Source organism: Eleginops maclovinus, chromosome 12 (assembly GCF_036324505.1).
Source record: "Eleginops maclovinus isolate JMC-PN-2008 ecotype Puerto Natales chromosome 12, JC_Emac_rtc_rv5, whole genome shotgun sequence".
NCBI lineage: Eukaryota > Metazoa > Chordata > Actinopteri > Perciformes > Eleginopidae > Eleginops > Eleginops maclovinus.
Window position 1 is genome coordinate 16911920 of NC_086360.1, and position 13040 is coordinate 16924959.

The 13040-nt window shown below is 40.6% G+C and overlaps 1 protein-coding gene across 6 annotated transcripts in view; it reads left to right on the forward strand.

Moving 5' to 3' along the window:
• Positions 1-5383: 5383 nt before the first annotated feature.
• The window catches only part of LOC134873489 (protein prune homolog 2-like), a 33415-nt gene continuing 25758 nt past the window's right edge, over positions 5384-13040 (forward strand). For 5 of the 6 annotated variants that reach the window (XM_063897127.1, XM_063897129.1, XM_063897130.1 and 2 more), the window contains exons 1-3: positions 5384-5469; positions 11317-11418; positions 12358-12560. In XM_063897127.1, the coding sequence (XP_063753197.1) occupies positions 5431-5469; positions 11317-11418; positions 12358-12560 (344 nt within the window). In that variant the 5' untranslated portion in view covers positions 5384-5430. The remainder of the gene's footprint in view (positions 5470-11316; positions 11419-12357; positions 12561-13040) is intronic. The other variant, XM_063897128.1, reaches the window with a different exon arrangement.

Here is a 13040-nt window from a genome sequence, read left to right on the forward strand (position 1 = left end):
AGAAGCTGGTAAATTGTAGTTATTTCTATACAGTTGCCTTGAGGCCCGCTGCTGTCAAGTATGATCCGTGAGAGTCTCCTGCATCCCAGGAAAGTTTCTTATAAAGACTATCTGTCAAATTATGCTTTTGTCGTCGTGCGTAAAAGTCAGTCTCTGTGCGTAAAAGTTAAGAGGTCCTTTCAGTTTCCTCGTGTTTCCTCTGCAATTGAAGAATGCGAGGGGCCAGTTTGCTCCGCTGCTTGTGTGCGGTGTGTGCTCCTCTCCTCGTGTGCTCCTCTCCCACTCGCCAAGCGCCGTTTTTGTAAGACCCCCGCAGGTCGCTTGCTCTATTATCTGTTATCCAGACACTTAGGGGACACGTCAGGGGAGAGCAGAGGGCTCTTTGTGTGTGTATGTGTGTGTGTGTGTGTGTGTGTGTGTGTGTGTGTGTGTGTGTGTGTGTGTGTGTGTGTGTGTGTGTGTGTGTGTGTGAGAGAGAGAGAGAGATGAATAAAAATGAGGTGTAGTGGGTGGTGCGTTCAGGACGCCTTTGCTTCTAATCTCCTGTTTGCCAATCAAATAGTCCTGCGTAACACTGTGACAGATAGTAGCTGATTTTAATCTAAACTTTGTTTAAAGGGACCACTCAATGTCTTTCAGCATGTTGCTAAATCTATAGCTACAAGCCTGCTCCTGACCTTTGAACTCTGGTCTTAAAAATACCCTCAATCCAATTTTTAATCTCACTTTGAATGGGATGTGCATGTTATGACCAGGGCTCCTTTGTTTTGTGAAAATTGCTGTTTAATAAACATTTGAGAAAGCATATATTGTATATTAATAACATCAATATATCTTGTACTGAGATGACGTGATTGACATAACCAATGTGGCATTGAATTGCCAATTTAGCACATCTTACTTGAAGAAACACTGTAGTAGAGACGCAAATATATAAATACAACTTCTTTGTTAAATTTGCTCGACTGCACTTTCAGACTTTGCAAACAATAAATCATGTCTTCCTTTGCGCACAATCATCAGTGCGCTACTCCTCTGCTCTCAATTACACGAGCGTGCACACCAAAAAACACAAACACACACACAGACAGAGAGAGGGAGGGAGGGGCTGTTGTTGATTAATTGCTGAGAGGGGAGTCCGGCGGCTGTCTGTCTGTTCAAACACTCTCCGGTGAATCCTACAAGGATGTAAACAAACTTCATCCCCTGCTCTGAATTCTGTTCAGCGGAGAACAACAGAAGCTGCTCCCCTTCCAGTATATTTTCTTCTCTAGCCAGGTGTCATGACTGGGTCCTTGACGGCTCCTGTCTTCCCTGGTGCCCCGGTGGGACCCCGAATACATTACAATAATTAAGCCTTTCGTGATTTAGCCTCCTAGGAGAGAAGTCCAACAATGTAATTAAGGGCAAGCTTGCTGTATTAGGTATGAATATTCAAAACTGTGTCAATTAATTAGCCGGTGTATCTCTCCCGTTATGCCCGAGTCCTTCAAGCCCACTCAAAAGGTCAACTGTGTCGACGGAGAGCATATTTTAAAGAGATCATGTAAGTGTGATGAAAATCTCTTTTTATTGCCACTTTGCCTGACATAGAGTGAACATATATTCATAGCTAAATAAAGAAAGTTGTTGTTCTGCTTGTGGGTTTTTTTACATAATTGTTTTCCTGGTGCCTGAAAAATTAGTTTTGAAACTCTGAGGCCCTCAGAGGCCAATGCGGGTAAAAGCATCCTCTTTAAACGCCCGGGAAAGATCAATATTAAATCTGTTTTCACAAAGGGGGCTGTTAAATAGACACCCTGGCTGATCTGCATAACAAAATTAATTAGGTAGTCTATGGCAGTCTTCGCCTGCACCGAACTCCTGGACAAATAACTAGTTGTAAAGCACACCTTCTGGGCATACGGAACATATGCTGGAATTATCCTTAATTGACTAATTACATAAATTACTCATTAAGTTTACAGCACATCAATTATAAAAGATGTATCAATTAATTTTGCATAAATTACAAGCGGCATGCTGCACTAAGAGGGCGGCGGAGGGAATGAGGGTCGCCAGGAGGGGGTCTAATGCAAGGTGGAGCGTTTATATGTGTGTGTGTGCGTGTGTGCGTGCGTGTGTGAATGTGTGTGAGTGACGGTCGTCTGTTTGTTTCCTGTCTCTAATAATTATTTGTTCAGCTTAAGGGCAAAGATATTCTTTCTCTGTCTCCCATTCGCAAAGGGAAAGTGTGGGGGTAATGGCAATTATACTAATAATAATAATCTTAAAGACCTCTCTCCAAGTCATAAGGGGCTCATCGTCGCGGAGAGAGCCATTAAAATCAATTAGCGAGGCCTATTGTTTTCAATGGAAAATTAAACCAGTTTAGGACTGTGGTGCAGACGCTGTAAGCCTTACTCGTGTAATGGGAAATTATGTAGAGGAAAAATACAACAGTTTGTTCCGTTTCCCTATAAAAGAACAAGCAATAGGAGCACTAATGGATCAAAGATGCTTCATTTGCAGTGTGTCTGCCTGTTGCCTTCAAGAGTTATCTCAGTCAGTCAGTAAAGGTTATACATCACAGTGACTTAGTTAATATTCTGCAAATGAAGTTTTCAGTCATGTATTCGGCAAACTCTCTGGCCTCAAACTTCCAGGACAACAACAAAACGGTCACTAGAACAGAACAAATAATTATTATCCATTAAATGTTTTAATGTTCCTTTCTTTTGAACAACCTCAATTAACACTTTTACACTGTACACCAGCTTCTGCATTATAATCAAAATATATATTTGAATTTCAACATAATTTTTGTCTGCTCATAACATATTGTAAACAGGGATGTTACAGGGTGGGCAAAATAAGATTATGTCAAAATTTAAAAAATTGGTGATAAGTTTTGGCAGTTTTCATATTAATTTTGGCCTGAGCAGTCTCTCTCTCTCACAGACACACACCCTCTCTCATATCCCTCACTACTTTATTTTTATACTGAGGCCATTTTATCTTATCTCAGCCACAAGAGCAAACCTAAAGAAGATTTACTTGTGTGGATTTCAAAAACTGTGTTTCAGTCAATGTAGCTGTGAGTTTTCTTCCACCTCCCTTTTGCGTTCATAAACTGTCAGGGTATTTGACTAAAATAGTCCTGATAATACAGCAATAGACTGAAACTCCAAAGTAAATCCTGATCTCTTTTCTTTACCCTCTATGTACAGTAACCTTACAATATGATGGGAATTCAAACAGATAAATCTGTTCTCAAAGGAAAACCTTCAACCTTATACCCTATGCCTAAAGTCTTTGGGTGTTTTACTAGAACTATACACAATGAACAGTTTATTTCTAGGTGTGTCTACTAATTGATTGTCCCTTTTGACACCTGCAGTTAGTTACACACTAAACATACATGCATAATACTAAATCTACTATGGTAACCAAAAGCTCAATTTACAGCCAAACACTTTGACCGATTTTGTGAGGGATTAATTTTGAGGATTTATCCGGAAACTGTCAGACCAGAGCATTACAGCATTTCCCACAAATAGGAAATCACAGCATCTATTACAGATACAGTATGAATGGATGTTGTTCTGAAAAAAATAAAACAATAAACACACACACACACACACACACACACACACACACACACACACACACACACACACACACACACACACACACACACACACACACACACACACACACACACACACACACACACACACACACATACATACGCACACACATACGTTTACAGCTGACCTTTTTCTAGACATGCTTCACAAGATATCAGTCATAAGTGTATAGTTTTTCAAAAGTCAATCAAGTGAATGAGATGACGGTACTGTACATCATTCTTGGATTGGATAGCTGATATACTGTAAATGTATCTATTGAAACTCCTTGAACCAGCATGACTGCATTTCAGTGTTTTGAACCAACAGTATGCATTAATAATAAAATCATGATACTGCAAGTTATGCTTATGCTTGAAGAGAAATCTATTCAATACGACTACACTAGAGACAAAATCACTTGTAATAATAATGCAATGTTCGAAATAACAGAGATAAACATTTTCAATGCTAGACCAGAGTATCTTGCTGAATCAGAGGAGTGATGAGTTTTACTAATTCAACCAAACAATGCAGACAAACACTTTGTATGTGCTTCGAGTAGTAATGTGTGTGCATGTTGTAATGTGTTTAGTTTTTAAATGTTAGCAGTAATGTAGCCACTATATATATTAGAGCTCAGTCCATAAATGTGCATGAGTCCCTTTTTGTAGTCAAGGCCTACATTTCAAAGTACAAAGCAGACCACTGCATTTGGTGTCTGAGACTCCAAGGTACCCCAAAAGCTTCAGGGTCAGAGCATTTAATTACGTAACTGAGGTCCTATGTTATTATTGAAATGTTGAACTTGTATTGTATGTTACCAGCATACATTTTTTGTCTTGCTGGTACTTAATTTTGGTTAAATATTTCTAGTTAATTTAGTCCAGTTAGCTGTAATTCATTTAATCAAGTCTGAAGTAAAGAGAGAGAGGGAGAGAGATAAAGAAAAAGATAAATCCAGAGACACCCTGACCAAATGGCAAATGCATATTCTATTTTAAATATTAAAGTAAAGTTTTAGGGTCAGCTGTCTTTATAGTGTGTGTGCATGTGTGTCTGTGTGTGACAGAGAGAGCTTCAGTCCTCGTGTGTTTTCTCTGGTTGTTACTCACAGGTCATCTTTCATATTAATTAAAGTGCTTCCTGTCACACACTCCCAACACAGAAGGATATTGCAGTGCACTTTGGTCTGGCAGTGGTTTTGATCATATTGCGGCAAAATGGAGAAAAAGTGTAAGAATTGCGGAACATCAAATTGTATTACGCATTTCAGTAATATGTTCACCAGCCGTGTGAATGGACTGAAATCAACACTAAGGCCACTGGCAATGAACGGGTGCTGTCCGTGGTGCTGAAGCGCTACTATTTATCATTCACTACGTTTTCTTCATCGGTGGACGCTGATGTACGGTATACGATAGGTAGTGTGTTTGTCTGTGTGTGTGTGTGTAGATAGGTGGCGGCGGTTGGGGGGGCTCCCTACTGCAGGGAGCGCGGCTGAACCACCGAGCGCGCCTCCGTCGGATCTCCTTTTCCTGCCGTCACACCCACTGCTCGGTGTTGTGGGTTCACCCCGTAGAGAAGGGGAGGACCGACGGCACACACAGCAGCAGAGAGTGCTGCAGTGCGAGCGCAGCAGGGGACTCGGAAGCGGAGGGGGGAAAAACACACACACACACACACACACACACACACACACACACACACACACACACACACACACACACACACACACACACACGCGCGCGCGCATCCATCCTATTTCCGAAACTTGGTCTATGGAGAGATCTGCAGCGACGCCGTAGCGACGCAGACCGAGATGGACGAGTATTTGCGGAGGGTCCAGAGCAGACTCGGGGTGAGTTGAGCCATCAGCGGCGTTAACACCAGGTTGTGGGTGAAATGAATGAGACCATGACGGGAAGGCTGACGCTGCTGTGCTACAGGCTGCGTTCCTGTTGCTGAAAAAGCGCACAGCAAAAGCCTCTCTCGTCCCATCGGTCCCACAAGCACCTGTAGATCGACATTTAAGCAGTACAGGGAGAAAGTAATGCGTGTTCAGCCCCATACAATAAGCTCGTTGTGTTTACGGGAACAGCAGTGTGTGAATTTGAATGAAGAGCTGATTTCTAATGAGGGGGAGGCGTGACATCAACAAGTTTAGCCAGAGGCTGTCCGTCCCTGCTATCTGGCTGCTCTGCAGATACTGACTCATGATTTGCATTTGATCAAGGACTATATGTCTGTTAACACGTGAAAAAAGCCTTATGCAAATACTAAACAACCACATTGATATAGACTAAATGACTGTGGAGCCTATGGGGCACACATATTTGCATATTGTTATAGAACATAGGTATGAGTTATATAATTATTATATTGTTTTTGTATGTAGCATTGGCCTGTGCAGTCTGTTAGGATTGTCCTGCAACCCTTGAACATATGTTTACATCACAGAGCCTTTAATGGATGATGCACATAGGCTTTAGGCCCCATAGCAGTAATACTGCTCTTTCTACTGTATATTTACTTGACCATAATACCAGTTACAGCGCATGGCCATGAAGTTATCTCTCAAAGGATTTCAATCGGTGAACATCATTCAAAGAGAATTGTTCATGATGGCATTGCTGCCAATAGGCAATAGTATTCGCATGACTTGTATTATTTATTTTATTTCTAAGATTAGTACAGGACATATTCATATATCAGTTAATAATTTATACGGTTGTCTGAGAACACACACCATTGATCAGTTACTTAAAATTCTGAGGCTTTGGATATTGGAATTTCTCATTGCTGTGTTTTTTTGTTTGAAATAGTTGTGTGTACTTAACCAGACTGTTTTAGTTGCTCTAATACTTTCCTTTACCCTCTGAGTCATTACATCGACATTACGGATGATTGTTTATCAAAACTCTCAGTGAAAGCACCAACCCTATAATATCATCACAACATCGTCATTGAGGTATTTGATTGAACATTTCTGTGATGTGCAATTATTTTCCCTATAGCCCTACTTCGAGTCTGAGCTTCAGCTTTCCTTCTCACCGTAATGTCATATTAGGTGCCTTTTATAGGCGCTTTCATATCGCATGACCTAAGGTAATCAATTAATATTTTACATTCTAATGTTAGAAAATGGAGAGTAAATAAAATGTTACTACATTTCACACATTGTTGATATTACCCATACAGACATGGATTTACTTTATTCTCTTAATTTATATAATGTTCAACCATACTACAGTATTCAGTTTATTCATGTTAGCAGGTGTCTGTCGGCACAGTACAAACATGGACAGCCTGTTTGCAATTCAATTTAAAGACGATGAGCTTTTATCTGGGGTGTACTTCACATAAATGTAGGGGAAGGCTGAAAAGAAGAGAAGATCAAAGAAGCAAATCCACAGATCAGAGCACAGCAGGGTAATTGAGTGATAAGGAGGGCAACTGATGAGTGTCATGGAGGTTGCAGATAAAGTGTAACACATGTCAAGATTATCAACCATGCCTCTCACATCAACATAAGTCATACACAAACACATATTGGTGCACATAGACACACTTTATCTCTCTTTCCCAGCTCTCCATTATTGATGGTTTGCTATTTTGCTGACCACTCCCTGTCATTCTCCCTGCCTCTGTACTCTCTGTATGGCCGCCGTCCAGCTCATCCATACCTCTAATTGGCCTGGCACTTAGCGCTTACAGAATCTTTCTTTCTTACTCAGTTTTTCTGTGTAGCACCACAACTCTCCCTCCTTCACTCTCCCATCATTTGGCATAGAGCTGCAGCAATGTGCTGAGTGGACTTCCACCATCTGTTATTCTCAGTCACACACAGACACAGACACAGACACACACACACAGACACACACACACACACACACACACACACACACACACACACACACACACACACACACACACACACACACACACACACACACAGACACACACGCACAAAATGAACAATCAGTACCACAAGTACATACAGTACAACAAATAATGGTTGACACATGAAACAAGTTGCGAGATTTTCCGAGAAAGCAGTCCATCCCACCTTTTGATGAAATGGAAGGTTGGCTATGAAAGTGCAATAACTTTAAAAGCACAAGTTGGCATGACTGAACTGAATGGCATATTGAAAGAAAAAAACACAGGCAGCTTTGACTGACATGTCCTTTATCAGAATAATGATAGCATCTTTAATAATTTACTGCATCAGAGTCCCCTAAATGTCCTGAAATATTGACTGTTTACTTTGTGCGATGAACGTGGTGTGTGGTTCCCTGAGCATATTCCACACAAATCACTGTGGTCCTCTACTTTCTAATATAAAGAGTGTACCCTTTACTGTATGGCATACATTAGACGTCATGACAAATTCACGACAAGTGTAAATGGTTCAGTGACAAACACAGTCATCACAAACCAAAATAACTTGCCTCTCATTCTCAGACAAGGTCCTTTCTGTGTATGTTTGCATTCTGTCTGTCATGCTTCACTTTTGTGCATTTCTGATGAACTTGAGACTCCCATAGATATGATTAGTCGAGATTTCTGTTTGTGATAGACTGGAGATATGTTTTTCTTGACTTTAATATAAAATATTTGGACAGGGTAGCTCTATGGCTCCTATGCACACAGAGAGTAAATTGGCTAAAAATACAAACTGAGCTAGCAGGGCATTTAATAGAGATTTACAATATATTCTAAACCTCGCCTGCGATAAAGAGAGAGGAGAGGAGAGGAGAGGAGAGGAGAGGAGGAGAGGAGAGGAGAGGAGAGGCGAGGCGAGGCGAGGAGAGGAGAGGAGAGGAGAGGAGAGGCGAGGAGAGGAGAGGAGAGGAGAGGAGAGGAGAGGAGAGGAGAGGAGAGGAGAGGAGAGGAGAGGAGAGGAGAGGTGTGGTGTGGTGAGACAGGGAGATAGAGCTCAGAGGGAGAGAGCACTCAGATTGAAGGGTATCAGATGGTCAATGCTACTTGCATACACACACACACACACACACACACACACACACACACACACACACACACACACACACACACACACACACACACACACACACACACACACACACACACCTATGTTTTCCCACTGCAGTAGAACAGACACTGAGTGGCCTTTTCTCCTGCTAATGCATCTCTTCCTTTCTCTGGCTAGTATTGATTTATTTTTCTTCTCTCTCCCTCCTATGAAGGAACTAGCTGTAGACCTCCCCCTCTCCTTCCCTCTCTCACACACCATCTCATCTTTCCTCTTCATAGTGTCCTCTCCCTCCATTTCCACTCATTGCCTCTCACGTCTTCACTCCCTGTTATCTAATTTCTTCCTCCTTCCTTCTCTTTCTTCTTCCTTATCATGTTTTCCCACCCGTCTATGCCACATTTTTTTCCTCTTCCTGTCCCCAGCACCCCCTTTACCTGTCTGACTTATCGAACAACTTCCAACACCTATATTTCAGTCTCCTTTTTCATAAGCCTCTTAGAAGAACTCTTTGCCCTCTTTCTTCCAATTTCACTTTCTGTCTCTCTCTCAGGCCCTTACCTCCCTATATGTGCTTTGGTCTGTCATTTCTTCTCCACTCATTTAATTTATCCATCTGGCCATATGAACCTGGTAAGGCCCTATGAACAGAAACAAGACACCACCTCCATTCTGTATGCATTATTACTGGTACTTTATTTCTGCCATCCATAGCATTAAGCTCCCTTAAATCACCAGACTCCATTATCTATTTGACCTGTCAAGTGTACTCAGCATCAAGGTGATATTTGAAAATGCATCAACCACTTTAAAATAAGTTACCGTAGGTTATTGCAGTCTGGGGGGCTTAGCTACACATTTATATTCCTGCTGACCATTTTACAAAGCACACTATATGTTTTTAGACTGGTTTACTACTTTCAATGCAGCAATTGACTTTCATTGATTGTGTCACAATAGTCAATTTATCGCAGTTAACTTTTAGTCATCTATGTTTTTGGATGAAAAGCGTATATAATGGAACTGGCCTGTAAGTCATTTCAGTTTGAATTCTCATTCAATAAAGTTTGGAAATTGTCCACAATGGCAAATCATTTGCACCTTTTATCTGTAACGCGTGTAAGACAGGGAAGTTATAGCAGCAGCTTACACCTACATCTGCAGGCAATGAGTTCTTTGTAATTCTCAAATTTATACCATTCCTTTCAAAACTTTGTTTGATTTCCAGGTCTCATACTCAACATCCATACAACAACATTGCTTAAATATGACTAATCTCCACTGAATTAACTGGTGTGTAAATCTTTGCAACTGCATTTACTTACAATATTGATGTGGAAATGAATTAAAACTGTGATGTATTTTTATCAAATGGACTTAAACATACAAAACTATTGACAATTATCAACATTGAACTCCTTCAAATCCATACTTGGACATACAGTACTGACGGACTTCTTTGGAAGTTATTTGGGTGAGGACACAAAGGCTAACATTGGGAGATGCTAGCATACAAACTTTGACTGTGACTTGTGGGTTGCAAGTCTGGGCAAAACACAAAAACTCAAAGCTTTCTAGCAGTCTTTTTTATCGTAACTTGCTTCCCCCCCTCCACCACGCCATCCTTCCCATCAAAGCATCCTACAAGCCCATTAAGATGAGCTACAGATAGACGGGATATTCATTGTATCCACATTTTGCTTGTTGATTAATGGTGCATGCTGCAGGGCAGGCTTGTACTGGTGGTGAGTCAGCTTATCTGTGTGAGATAAAACATTTCTGATTGACGCAGAACACACAGTGCATTGTGGGGATGTGGGTGAGCATCATTTCATCCCAATTATCCGAAATGATAACTCAGTTTTCTTTAACTTTCAGTAAGCATCATGAAGGAGGATATCATTAAGAGAAACCCTGAGCTAATTATATTATTATGGTTCAAATTCCATAAAAATATGTACTTCACATTCTCACAAACAGCTGTTGAAGGTCCAGACACTTGACTTTTGGATGTGTGCTTCATTGTTACTCTATGTAAACATCTGTATTTAAATACCAAGGCTGGAAGGCCATGTTAAAATCTAATACCCAGAGTACCCGTCAACAAACGTTGGGAGTAACTTAATTTTCTGCCTTTTTTACCCAGAGATGAATGCTTATCTCTGTAATGGAGCTGTCATTAATGTCCGCTTAACCTAAATGGGGAGAGTTTGTCTGCATTGTTTTGTGAAATTAATTGAACTCATCACTTCTCTAATTTAGAGCGTAACTCTGGGTTAGCAGTGAAAATGTTTATCTCCCTAATTTCGAGCATTGCATCACTATTACAACTGATTTGGTCTCTAGTGTAGTGAATATTGAATATTTTCTCTTCCAAGCATGAGCACAATCTTGCAGTATCATGATTTTATTATGAATAAATACTGTTGGTTTCGAAATGCTGCAGTCTTGTTGGTTCAAGGAGTATCGACTGACAGTTATATCAGCCATCCAATCAAACAATGACGTACTGTACTGTGTGTGTGTGTGTGTGTGTGTGTGTGTGTGTGTGTGTGTGTGTGTGTGTGTGTGTGTGTGTGTGTGTGTGTGTGTGTGTGTGTGTGTGTGTGTGTGTGTGTGAGTGTGTGTGCATGCGTGCGTGCGTGCGTGCGTGTGTGTGTGTGTGTGTGTGTGTGTGTGTGTGTGTGTGTGTGTGTGTGTGTGTGTTTCCAGGCAGATGCATCAGAGGATACCATCCATGCTGTTTTAGGTGGACCAGAGCCAGATGTTGATACTGTGGCCGCAACACTGTGCATAGCACTGCACCTAAGCCAGGTAACTCGTATTATGCCTGTTTGTGAGAAATAGTTTCTTTTTTTACTTAAAGATATATGCTAGTCTTCATAGAACAGCCAATTACACAAAAGACTCTACATATTTTTCTTACACTGTAATACTTATTCTATTTTTCCTGTATCTGAGTCGAGCCGTTTCATCACAAACCGCAATTTATTGTATTTCTATTCCAACTGTAATCAGCTCCTCCATTTACATCTTTAAAATGCATACTCCGTTGCTTGAGTTTACTTTAAAAGCTATCAAATTTGCAAACAAAATTGTACTCATGCATTGTTGTATGATTTGTGTTAATGTTTTAAGTACAGTTGGGGCATAACCCCTTTTCTTGTTTCAGAGTACTGTCCTATTACCCCAAACTTAATCTGCTTCATTTGAAAACTAGCAAGATTGTTATGGTTTATCTGGCTGCTAAGAAACCAGACAAACCTGAGTGTTGCCTTGGCAAATATACAAAAATACTTAAATTGTGGAGTGGCACCATGGCAGAAAATGTCCACAAATCACTCAGATATCAAACTAAATTCAGCAAAAAAAGATTAACTACAAAAATGGCTTTCAGTTGGTTTCTAAACAGATGAATTTGCCCCATTGAAATGCTCCTAAGTTTAATGCACTTTCATTGTTGTTTGCCATATGAATACATACACTTTGGTTATAATAGGAAAATGTAGTTTAGGTATCAGGAATCTTAAATATTAAGACAATATTTTTAGAAAAATATGCAATCAAAGTTGGAAAATATTGACCAAATTCTTCAGATTTGGGCACTTTTTGTTGCTCTCAAAACATACTGGACTTGTATTTAGTTTATTTAATCAAATCAAACATACACATTGCTTCATTTTGTTGGATGCCTGATTCTAAATATGTTTTTTTTATTTTTTTATCTGGCTTGATTTTGTCTGTGTGTTCCAGAAGGAAACATCAGGTGAGGTGTGTGTGCCGGTGCTGTGCCGCGGTCACTGTGACACTGTGTTGCCCGAGGAGACGGTGAGGTATCTACGGAGGGTGAAAATCTCTCAGAGCTCACTGGTGTGGAGAGAAGATATAGACCTCATAGAGCTCCATCATACTGGAAAACTCTCACTCACACTGCTGCGAGATGGACTGGTAGATAGGTAAACACACACTTGTATATGCACACACATTGTGTCAAAACACACACACCAGGTCGGTTTGACTTCAGCTGATCTTTAACTGCTTTAAAGATGAGACATCAGGGAAGGCATTAAAAACCATACCTGAAAAAGGGTTTACTGAATTTAGATCGGTTTATGTATCAATGGAGCAACACCTATTAATGTGTGTACAGGTGATGCTGAAGCCCACACACACATATACACATACAAACACACACACACACACACACACACACACACACACACACACACACACACACACACACACACACACACACACACACACACACACACACACACACACACACACACACACACATTAAGCTCACAAACATATCCGGACACAGTGGGTTCTGGCTCAGAAGACTGTATTTGTTGATGCAAAAATAAGATTGAGAATGTGTTTGGTGTGCATTTCAGGCCTGCGTGTGTTCATCACTCATTACCCAAAGGGGAGTT